We start from the raw sequence: 12,767 nt of genomic DNA on the forward strand, positions 1-12,767 counted from the left end.
TTCTTTTTTTGCATGTCAAATTCGGAGGGATGTTATATGCAAATTCTATGCCATTTTGCATTAGGGACTTTGATATCCACAAACTTAGCTATCTGCAGGGATCCTGGAATCAATCCTCCAAGGATGCTGAGGGATACTGTACTTTATCAAGGTCACAGCTGGTAAGAAATAGAATACAAGCTTTAGGTATACGGTTTTGAAACCGGTTTGTAAAAGAATACTAGGCCACTTAGAGTCACAATTTGGCTCTTCATTTTGAGTTTATCAGACACAGTTTATCAATATAAAATCTTGCTTTTCATTGCATATATATTTGTGTGTCAATTTGCCTATCTTATGAGAAAATTAGCTGAAACTAAGCAAATAGGCTTATTATCATGAATAAGCACATATGTTTTGAATACATCCTATATTTGACATTATGCTGGCCTCTAAGGATACAGAAGTGAACTAGACATAGTTCCTGCCTATTAGGAAATGTGAAATAAAATGATTCAGGGCAGAAAGCATGATTAAGGCTAAATAAAACGATTATTCATTAAAAAATAGATATGCTTCCTAAATGAAATATACTTGCATGCATCTGATGACACAGCTTTAAAATATATAAAGTAAAATTGTATACAATTATAAGAACAAATTGATGAAGACATAAGGGAAAAGATGCATTGTAAATTGTTATTTCATCTTCTTTGAGACTCATCAGTATAGCGTAGCTGCTTCTATAAACATTTTAATTATTATTTTTAAAAAACTAAATAATTTATTTAGTAATTTACAGGTAGTTATAAAATTGGCTATTGAATACTTAAAGAGTTCAAGTAAATATCTGTGATTTTATCTGAGATAAAAGCAATATTTGAGTCCAATAAAAGGTAAAATGAAGAATGGTATTTCATATAGATGCATTTATTTAGTACACTAATTTTAAAACATAAACATTGAGAAATTGTAAAAAGTACTTTGTTGATTTCCCAATGTTTTAAATTGCAGAGTAAAAAATAAATATTAGTCTTCGGACTTTATAAATGTCTCTTTATATTTTTAACTAAATTCTGTAGGAGAATTTTCAATGTGTTAACAAATTTTTAAAGTCGCAGACCAATTATAATTTTTCTCATTGATTATTAAGTCACTTTGCATGGTTTTAGTTAGCATATTCACTTCTCTGGTCCATGCATGCAAAGCAAACACTGTCTATATAAAAATTTTATACCTGGTCATAGGAGAGGAGTTCACTGATATTTACTGTACTCTACATTCCAAATGTAAGCATCAGCTCATACCCAAACATTTAATTTAGAAACATAGTCTTCCAAATACTTGTATCATACTACTATGTATTATTTCAATCTTTAATTGTTTGTATCTTTCCAATTCAGATAAATTATGAATGCATATTGATAATATTTTTGGTAGACAAAAAAATAGAAGCAGCAGCTATATATAACAATTTATAATGCATCCCCCTTAAGCATCTGTAATTTGGCAGCTGCTGACATAACTGTTTGGTTTGCTACAAATCCATTTCCTGTCTGTGTAGGTCCTGGCACTACTGATTCCATTGTCATTTAGATAGGCACATTCTCCAACTCCTCTGATGCCAAACCTAAAACCAAATGAAAACATATTAAATATTACAAAGTTTGACATTTATATTTGTTCCTCTCCTATATTCTCTACCACCCCCATTCCATATTTTTTTTCTAGGAAGAGAAGAGCAAAAGCTTGTCATTAATATTGCTTCTTAGTAAGATGCACCATTTCTGTAGTTCATTTCCTTTATGTTTTCAGGGTCCTTGCTTGAAAATCGTAAGTTCATTATTCATTCATACCAAACCCAGTTATGTTGTTGATTAGGTACTTAGCTGGTGGTTGCTACTGTACCCAAATGAAATGTTGCCATCAGTGGCCTTCAGTTTCAGCCTTCTCCCGAACTAGTTCATAAATATGTGAAAATAAAAAAATATTTTCTTATTTAGTAAGTTCCTAAAAGGGCTTATTATCTTTGATTAAGGAAAATGATTGAGTTCCTACTTTCTATCTCCTCCAATGTAACAGTTACATTCAAAATACCCCATTAAAATGTTCACAATCCAAGGAACTGTTACCAGGGTCCTTCTGGCAAATAGAACTTTGGGAGCGATTCCTTTAGGTTCCCTGGGTACTTTCCTTTTGTGAGTGGATGCAGCTGCTGTAAGAGTGAACTTAAGACCCTTGTGGACACCACTTCTTCAGTGGCTTCCTAGGATTGTAGCACCTTTGGGGTGGCCCAGCAGTCATGTCTACGTTCTAAACAGGCATTTCAGCAAAAAAAAAGCTTGAAATCGGTGGATATAAATGCAAATGTCCCAAATGTCACCATCATGTTGGAGATTTCAACTGAAATCACAGTAAGTTTTCCCAAAGGCACAGCTACTAAATGACATCACAAAGAGGATTTACTTTTCTTACCCCATAGTGTAGGGAGCTGTGCATGGTATTACATTTCTCATCTCATGAACACAACTCACCCACACAACAGCACACAAACACGGTAGAAGGAAAAGAAGTTTCAAACGTACAAGAGGGTGTATTCAGTGTTGTCTGTCCACTTCCAAATGTCCTGTGCTGATTCTCGGCTCAGGCCAATCCAATGGTCAGAGGGGCCTTTGTATCTTTTCAGGAAATTCTATTATAAAACACAGAAAATGACAACATGTGTCTCTCTCTTTCTTATTACTCTTTAGTCTCTTGGAAGACAAGAGTCTCTTGGAGTCTCATGGTATAACTGGGAGGCATAGACTTTGGAGTTAGACTCATTCTCAATTCTTAGTATATGACAAATGTCTCTGACCCTAAATTACATTCAGAGGACAATATATCCCAGTGTGACAAGGGAAAGTTTCAGTTTATATCTGTTATTCCACTATAATTAATGCCTACTTTCAATGTTCCAAATGTCCCAATTTGAATGACCAATTATATGATTAGCATATTTCTTAGCAGAATGAGAATAATAATTTTGAGGTCTATGTAAGAAGATTTACCTAAAAAGTCTCACAAGGAGATTATACTATAGTTGAGAGACTATACTCTCAACAAATGTTAGACAATCTCATGCCTCAAATTTTCTCTAAAATCAGATCCTTCCTCATATTTCAGCTTTAGTCCTATGCAGCTTACCTATCTCAGAGGTCAAGTAAGTAACAGAAAATAGGACCCCAAAATATTTCTTACCAATTCCTCCAGAGTTTCAAATCGAGCAAGGTTGCCTTCTAAGGAAGCACAGAAGGTTTGACTGAACGTCCAATTCCTTGTGTCTTCAGAAAAATAAAAACATTTACTTTCAAATCCAATCCAGTTTTTTGGGCAGACAGCATACAGAGTGGGCTCTGAGACCACCTTTTCCCGTCTCACTAAAAGACAATCACAACGAATTACAATAAATACATTTTCTTATCTCTTTTATCTCTCTCCTTTTTAAATTTTTGTTTACTATCCTGAGGACAATTTTGAAGTAGTTATGCTGGATTATTGCTTTCCTCACTGATCACTCAAGAGTCTTAGTCTAAGCACAATGGTCATCAGTCCAGTGGTCTTCCAGCAGGGTACATGGATCCTTGACTTTTTAAGGTGTACATGGACACTAACAGTTTCAAGGAAATTGATTTTTATAGCAACAACTATACTCTCTTTTTTTCCACATCTTCTTTCATAGCAGCCTTTCCTCCTCTTGGTGAAAGAAAGGCAAACTCATTGTCTGTCTTGGATTTTACTATGCTGTATTTCTTACGGGGTACAAAGCATATCAGCGAACAGAACAGAATTCAAAATATGATTTTTTTGGTACCAAAGTATAATCTAGAGCTTCTTATAGGCTTTGTGTGTGTGTGTCACATACACTACAATGTACATGTATACAAATACATATATAATTTTGTTATAAATACATTTTTAATGTATTTTGTCCAGTGATATACCTCAAGCATTTTACATAGTGCCTAGCATATAATGGAGTTCCACAAATACTGACCATATACATGTGTTGAGAATATCATACAAGTTGAAGGAAAAGTAACTTACCTGATGAAACAATAGAAAGTGCAACCACACCTGCAGTTAGGACTGCAATGATGAAAAGGTAACAAAAATCCCTGGGAAATGTTGAAGGAGATAGAACTGTCAGACATTTTCTCTGGAGATATTTACCTATAAAATACAAATATCAGAATCTCAATCTCATGAAGATCTTAGGGACAAAAAGTTAAATTGATCATGGAATCAACTCTAAACTCAGCTATTCTTTAACTCTCCTATTGCCAACCTAAATCATAAAAGGTCCTGGTCCACAAATGATAGCCATGACCCAAACAAACTAACCATAATAAAAACTGAATTTCTGCCAGGGAATCTTCTAGTTAGAATAGGAAAAAAATTTAAAAATGTAGAAATTAGGATGAAAAGAAACATAAATAATTCAGAGTTACCTCCATAATACATAACCACAAACCTGGTTGAAAGTACTGAGGGAAACATTAGAAAATAAATCAATGTTATACACCATGTTAACAGAATAGATTAAGAGAAGAAAAAACTATGAACATCTCAACAAATGCAGCAAAAGAATGTGAAAATTTATTATTTACTCATCCATAGTAACAACTCTGGACAAATTAGAAGGACCTTCCTGAACCTGAATGGGCATTTATAGAGAAACAGCTACCATCATACTTAATGGTGAAAGAACGAACATGTTCCCCCAGTGACCAGGAAAAAGGCAAGGATGTCTGTTCTCACCCATCCAATTTAACATTTTATTGGAGGTACTAACAGGGGCAAGAAGGCAAGGAAAAAAAATAAATGCCATACAGACTGAAAGAAATAAAAGTGTTTCTATTCATAGACAATATGGTTGTCTGCATATAAAATGCTAAAGAATCTACCAAGAGGCTACTAGAATAAAGGAGGTTATTAGCAAAACTGTACAATACAATGTTAATATATAAAAATTGATTGTATTTCCACGAACTAGCAAATATCAAATGGTAATTAAAATATAAAAATAATACCAATTATAGTAACATCAAAAAATATAACATAGGAGGTGCAAGGACCAGAGTCCCCACAAATATGGAAGTTATGGGTGGGTAGTAAGACCTCAGCTGGGAATGACTGTGCACATGCCTTGGGGACCTCAGCATTCGTCCACATGGCCAATCTTGTCATGAGAAAAATGTGGTGCCAGTTTTCAAATGGAGCAATGGCAAGGCTAGCCCCCATGGATGGACCAGGGAACATCCACATGTTCCCAGATTGTTGATATTTTTTCTCTCTTTTTAAAAAAATTTCAGATTAATTTAAGGATCCATACGGTTAGGTTACATAGTTTGTGTTTGTTAGGTAACATCCATAGCATTGAGAACCCACAATTTCAAAGTGATTCTGGGATATATTGTTAAGTGAAAAAAACAAAAATAGGGAAAGTGCAGAACAGAGAGTATAATATGGCATATTTTGTAAAATAAAGGAGTTGACAATAAGAATATAAGTTTGCATTTGTATACTGAACTACTGGAAGGATATACCCATCACTTATAATTTCAAGAAGTGCTAAACGACTAATGTGAAAAACAGCTCACATTTGCAGTTTATTTGCAGAATCTGACTATAAAAAGCAAAGGGCTTGGTTGAAATGCCATAGATGTTACCACCATCTTTTTCGCACCATCCTCTCTTACCCAGAAGTTATTTCCTAACCCTTCTTAATTTCTTCTTTTTTTTTTTTTGCAGTTTTTGGCCAGGGTCAGAGCTATTCCTTGAGCCACAGGCGCCGCCCACCCTTCGTAACTTCTTGCTAAAACAAAAACCAATTTCTGTTTAATTTTGAGATGAGATGTCTGATTATTTTTGAAGTCAGAGTGTTATTCTTATTGCAGCAGGCCTGAAGAAAATCTTCACTTATCCAACGCTGGACTTCGATAAACTACTGGTACCTACTAGACTGCACATGATTCTCATGCATGATTACTAAGTGAATGAAGTCAGACTCTACACTTTACTGCAGGAGTCCAGTTGGGTAGCATTCTGGAAAAGCAAGTGTTAAGAACAGAAAACAGATCACTGGTTGCCAAGCACAGAATAGGGGTATGCAGGAAGTTTTTTGGGAGGGAGAATATGGTTCTATATCTTGATTTTGATGGTGGTCACATAATTCTATGTGTTCGTTAATACCTATAGAAATGTACACAAAAAAGAATTTACTGAATGTAACTTATACTTTTAAAAATGTTCCTGATGATTTTCTTTCAACCACCACATTTCACTCACTAAACATAGATCTCTAAGAACAAGAGGCTGCTTCACCTTACATTCAGGCAAAGGAAATTCTAAATAGTATTGCATTGTTTTAAGCAGTATACGTCATTAGGGTTTTGACTCCTTATAAAAATTTCAACCTTCACAATCATCCACACTTCCATAGGAAAGATATAACATAATTATAGCCCAGAAAAAAGGAGAGAAGAGGAGAGTGAGGGCAGGGGAGGAGGATGGATGGGTGGAGGGAGAGTAATCAGCAGGACCTCATCTATTGTGCATATTGCACGGGTACATGTCAAATATATTAATAGTAGAGTATAAATGCCTAAACACAACAAGAGAGGTGAACACGATGTTAACCAGTTTGATGTAAACATTCCAAATGGTATATAAAATCAGCACATTGTACCCCCCAAATGCAGTAATGTACACAGTTATGAGCTAATAAAAAAAATTCAACCTTCATTCTTTCTGGCTCAACCTTAAAGCAAAAGAGTCTTTGAGGTACATTATGATTTCTACAATTATTCCATTGTTACTAGAGTAATATGTAAATCGCCACTTGAATTTTCCCCCAAATCTCTCATTGGCCTCTCTTACTAATCTTCTAAAGTCCCTGCTTTCTCCTGGTTTTTCCCTGTCTCCAATTCCCCCTACTGATGTCCTGGCTCCATTTCTCTCTCTTGCTTACTTCTCTTCCACTTTTCTTTTATTTATTTATTTATTTATTTATTGGTTTGTTTTTGTTTTTGTTTTTTGGCTGGGAGCTGGGTTTGAACCTGCTACCTCCAGCATATGGGGCCCACACCCTACACTTTTGAGCCACAGGCACCGCCCCCATCTTCTACTTTTACCTTCTCAGCCTTTTGGCTAAGATCGAGTATAGTACCTATTCCGGTTTCCTTCCCAATTCATATGCCACTTAAGAGTACACATTGTCTGGCTGGCGTGGTGGCTCATGCCTGTAATCCCACACTTCAGGAGGCTGAAGCAGGTGGACTGCCTGAGCTCAGGAATTCAAGACCAGACTGAGTCAGACTGAGACCTTGTCACTTAAAAAAAAAAAGACAGGCATTGTGGCGGGCACCTGTAGTCCCAGTAACTTGGAAAGCTGAGGCAAGAGACTCACTTAAACCCAAGAGTTTGAGGTTGCTGTGAGCTCTGATGCCATAGCACTCTACTGAGGGCGACATAGTCAGACTCTGTCTCAAAAAAAAAAAAAAAAAAAGAGTACACACTAAACACATGTCCTTCAAATTTCTAGTTGGAAAAAAAGTTAGGAATTATCTGTCAGAAGACAAAGAAATAAACTATATTTCTGGTAAAGTTTTAACTCAGTTTTAGGATCCAAAAAATTTACAAAAACAGGATGCATTTAAAAAAAAGTTTCATAACTGCATTGTATAACATTCTTACTGTCAAACATTTAGTTTTGTAACCACCAAGATTAGCTAAAAAACATTAACATTCTTTACAAACTTTCTTTTTGTGTTAAATATGAACTCTGTTTTCCTGGAAATCCAATGTTCTTCATTGACAAACAAAAATAAATAAAATTTAGGAGGAAGGGGCAAAGGAAAGGAAAGAAAAGAATGAAATAAAAGTTTTTCAAAAGTCATAAGAAGTTCAGTAAAAGGGATCTTATCTACTGGACTGAATTATAAACACACACCCTTTATTTTGCTTCTTTCTTACAAAATCTGTCATAAACTGAAGTGCTACAGGACTTGCTGGTGATTAGTTTCAGCTTCTCACCCTCACCCTAAATCTCCATGTCTTTTTAAAAATTACAAATGATCTGTAAAATCAACTCCAATGGGTTGCTAGATTTGTGTTCCTCACCACTCTTATATATTCAACATCCTACTGTGACTTGCCAGAGTGCAAGTTGCCAGAGACCTGGGAAAATACAGGATAAAATAGAAACACAAAGAAAATTTTCTTTCTTCACCCTCTGTACTCTAATTCACTGTTCATCTCTCCTGTCCCAAAAATATTTAAGTAACATACATAGTAATACAAGAACTGATGAAAAATTGCACAATTCTCTCACCCATACACATTTTCTATAGAGACTATGAGATGCTAAGGTACTTTTTCAAATTTTATCAACTGCATTACCAGACTCTCCTTCCTCCATGCAATCTCTGAATGTAGGGTCTGTCTGAAGCATTTTCACGGAAGTCTCTGAAGCCATGATCTTCTCACTTAGAGGAACAATCTGAAGTAGATCAGGAAGGAAATTGAGAGCATTAACACTGTGAGATGACATGTGTATCAGTGAACTTTGAGTAATTAGCTTGTCTGGCTTGCAGCCTACAGATTCACCAAATATCCCCTACAATGGTTAAAATGAAAAACACACGTATGCATTTTTCTAGGGGTATAGGGTACCACTGAAACTCTTACCCACTGCTGGTAGGAGAATATTTATATCAACTTTATAACCCTCTAGGACAGGCATCCTCAAACTACGGCCCGCAGGCCACATGCAGCCTGTCTAGGACATTTATCTGGCCTGCCAGGTGTTTTTGCTGCAGCTGCCTGTCCTGCTTAGCAGCCAACTCATTCCTGGGCCTGCAGTCTGGCCCTCCAACAGTCTGAGGGACAGTGAACTGGTTCCCTGTTTAAAAAGTTTGAGGACTCCTGCCTAGGACATTACTATTAAAGTTGAACATAACTAAATTATAATCTAGTAATTCTACTCAAAATATATTTTCACCCCCACAAAAAATATATGCATACTAAAGGACATGTGCAAGATTATCGTAACAGCATTATTTGTATTATCCAACATGGAAACTCAAATGCCCATTGATAGTAGAATGGAAACATATTGTGGTGTACTGATATGGTGGAGGATATTATACAGCAATGAGCACAGATAAATTCCTGCCACAGGCAACAACATCTCAAAACATAATTTTCAGTATAAGAAGTCAAACACTATAAAATACATCTTGAACTGTTTCTTTTATATAAAGTTCAAAAACAGACAAAGTAGTCTATGAAGTCAAGAAGTAGCATTCTTTTGTAAAGCAAAAGGGGAAAAGTGATTACCAGGGGCCCAAGAAGGTTTGAACACTGCTGGCAATATTTTATTTCATGATTATGGTGGTTATGGAAGGATGGTGCTAACTCCATGATAATCCAGTATAAATTTGTCAGACATTTTAGTAATTGTTCACTTTGCTAAAGAAAAATATTTACTAAGTAATTATATTTGAACAAAAAACAAACCTTGTTTCAAAAATATAATAGTACACAATAAATGCTTTAGAATGGGTACCTATGGGGGATATGAAAATGGACTTTTAAAGAGAATAAATAAAACAGGGGAGGCTTTAGAAGGGTCAATGAAGATAGTATGAGGCCAACTTGACCTGCAAGGAACTTACAATTGCACTACCTGTGGCCCAAGTGGGGTGGGGGGCAGGTGTTGTGATCCCAGGCAACAGAGAGAAATTTGTACCTCACTTCTGATGTAATTAATCAATAAGAATTTATTAGAAATTTAATAAACCTGCAGGTGCACCTACAGAGGGTTGTTGTGGTAGGCCAACAAGCAGCCACGAATGGCATATTCAAAGGGTTTATATACTGCAATGAAGCAAGCATAGTTTCAGCACAGCTCAGGGGTCACAAGGTAAAGGTACAAATAACAACTCAGCATAATTCAAGGGTCACATACATTGGCAGGGGTACATACATTGGCTCATAGAGGGTTACACAACTCAGGGTGAGAGTACATGCTGATTTAGCTCATATAAGCAAATCACATTAAAGGTTACAAAATTCAAAACAGGGGTACATATTACCTTATAGTCATATGTTTGGGGTCACATAAGGGATACATAGTTCAGCACAAGTTGAGAAAGTTTCCAAAGAACATGGGACTTTCCATCAAGGGCTCAACCCCTCCCTGCATACTTCCTTAATTTCAGACTGCTTCTCCACCCTTAAGGGAGCTGGGACTAAAAGGCTTAGGAGAGGTTTCCTTTTCAAGGGTAGGGGGATTATTCCCCACTGGTCTTAGCAGGGAATCAAGGGGTCTAGGTCATCACACAGGGAGTCTTTTTCTTTGGAAAAAAACTTTACAAGAGTGATGACACTTTTACTGACCTTTAAACAAATGGCAGGATTTCAACAGATGAAGGTGAAATTAAGTCATTTCAGCTACATAGAATGAGGCAGAACAATGATTGTCTACCTGGCCCACATATGTGAGTTACTAGGAGACTTCTATAAAACAAGTCTACTGTACAACAGACTGATTAAATCAGGATCTCCAGGGGTGGAATTTGAGCTTCTACATTTTTGAAGAAGTCCTTCCCCCATGATACTTAATGGAAGTCTGAGAATCACTGGTGTAGAGTGCCTCAAGAAGGAAAGTTTAAAAATCAGTAGCAGTGGCTTGGCGCCTGTGGCTCAAGTGGCTAAGGCGCCAGCCACATACACCTAAGGTGGCGGGTTCGAATCCCCAGCCCGGGCCGCCAAACAACAATGATGGCTGCAACCAAAAAATGGCTGGGCGTTGTGGCGGGCACCTGTAGTCCCAGCTACTTGGGAGGCTGAGGCAGGAGACTCGCTTGAGCCCAGGAGTTGGAGGTTGCTGTGAGCTGTGATGCCATGGCACTCTTACCCAGGGGGATAGCTTGAGGCTCCGTCTAAAAAAAAAAAAAATCGGTCGCAGTGATGTTATAAAGACAGTGATTGGCCATGATATAGCCACTGAGGACCCATGAAAGATAGTTGCCTAGTAGGGATATCAATAATCAGAACTATACTTTCAGACTTAGTGTGGTCATGCTTGTAGGATGGAATAGAGGTGGAAGAAGCTAGATATAAACCATAAGAGCATACTTCCCTGTAAACATTTCTCTCATGATCTTCCCTTTTTCTGTATTGTAAGTCTGAAGCTTCTCAAGTCCATTCTTGGAGCTTATGCTTCAAATGCTGGTCCTTCTATCACTAACTGCTAACAATTTCTCTTCCTCAAGAGATGGAAAAATTTCACTATTTTGAATCCTAAAATCTAGTTCTAATAAAATAGTAAATTGGTAACATTCACAAAAGTATCAGTATTACTTTCCTGATTAAGTACAGATACTTTTATAAAAATGTAATGCACTGTTTTTTTCTGTTATATAATATCATAGTAACATTCTTTACAGTAAAGGGTCTTCTAAGACACCTAGACTTATGAAAATGTAGCTCTGTCCTGTAAAAGACTGCAATGTAATCATTTGCTTTAACTTGGTACCTGTCACATTTGTAATTTGATACATTTATCTTCTGACCTACAATATTTTTCCCTATAAGCCAGACAAGACCTTTAGAATTTCTTTTCTTTATACGTATAGTTCGTTAAAGTAAATTAAAATGGAAATCAAGCCTGAAGAATGCCTAAGCAGACAAAATCAATTTCATTTCAGAAGTGACCTAAACCGTGCTTGATTTGAAAACATAACTGAAACTGAACTCTGAGCTGTTTCTTGTAAATTGCAATTAAAAGAAAACAGAACTTAAGCTCAACCAACCAGAGAGCAGCCAAGAAATAGGGACTTTCAACAGAAGAGAACAAGTAAGGCACTAATTTCTTTCTTCCGCTTCCTTATTTTCCCCATGAGTGCTTACTCCTGTCAGTTAGAACATTAAACCTCTTTCAGCTTGGTGTTTCCCAATTCATGAATTGCTTCTTCCTCAAACTTTTAAAAATTGTTATTGTGCCTCAGGTTTCCCTTTAATGAGATACAAAAAACATCTCTGTACTGTATTGATTGTATTCTGATTCCTAATTCAAAATAAAAATTTGAATCCAAATGAGAGATCAACTGGTATTTATTTTTAAATCAAACATTATATTTTGATTCAACTGTAGATCCACATGAGATTTTAAGAAATAATACATGGAAATTATCCAATGTTCTCTACTAATATGAAGCCAGTAGATAATCTAATGCATGTCTGCAAAAGAGAAAAACTCATTTTAACTTGAGTTGAGGGGAGGAGTAATGAAGGAGCAGGAGGAGGCTGGGGTAGGGCTGGCATAGCACAGCTTTTATATGTGGGACATAACCACAAGAGGGACTCTACCTAACAAAATCAAATGTTTTGCCCTTGTCCTCTGTATCCTCACATGAACCTGAAATAAATTTACTTTTCAAAAAGAAAAAAGAAATAATTCCTGGAACATCTACAGGAGAGGTCTGGACAGATTTTCTAGCATTACCCGGCCAGGGTAGAGAGACTGACATTTGTTTACTGTATTTCTTTTTAAGTTTCAGAAGATGAAGGGAGTACAAACGTTTCTGTTACATGGATATACTGTGTATAATGCTGAAGTCAGGACGGGCACTTAAATAGATCATGATTGTACTGAGATGGGTGCCAGCAGCCTCATGGATGCCTGCTGCCTCATCACCCCCAAAAGCGGGGATGCTGGCGGCCTCACAATGGCTTCACAC

General features: G+C 36.5%; 1 protein-coding gene across 1 annotated transcript; it reads right to left on the reverse strand.

Moving 5' to 3' along the window:
* Positions 1–845: 845 nt before the first annotated feature.
* LOC100941117 (C-type lectin domain family 2 member E-like) lies at positions 846–8,787 on the reverse strand. Its single transcript, XM_003803574.3, has 5 exons — positions 8,422–8,787; positions 4,066–4,191; positions 3,220–3,398; positions 2,565–2,671; positions 846–1,609 (listed from the first exon to the last, which is right to left on the reverse strand). Exons 1-5 carry the CDS (start codon positions 8,570–8,572, stop codon positions 1,471–1,473), a joined length of 702 nt encoding a protein of 233 aa, XP_003803622.1. The 5' UTR covers positions 8,573–8,787; the 3' UTR covers positions 846–1,470.
* Positions 8,788–12,767: the final 3,980 nt, after the last annotated feature.

The sequence above is a fragment of the Otolemur garnettii genome, unplaced genomic scaffold, assembly GCF_000181295.1.
Source record: "Otolemur garnettii isolate 467f Iridium unplaced genomic scaffold, OtoGar3 scaffold00339, whole genome shotgun sequence".
NCBI lineage: Eukaryota > Metazoa > Chordata > Mammalia > Primates > Galagidae > Otolemur > Otolemur garnettii.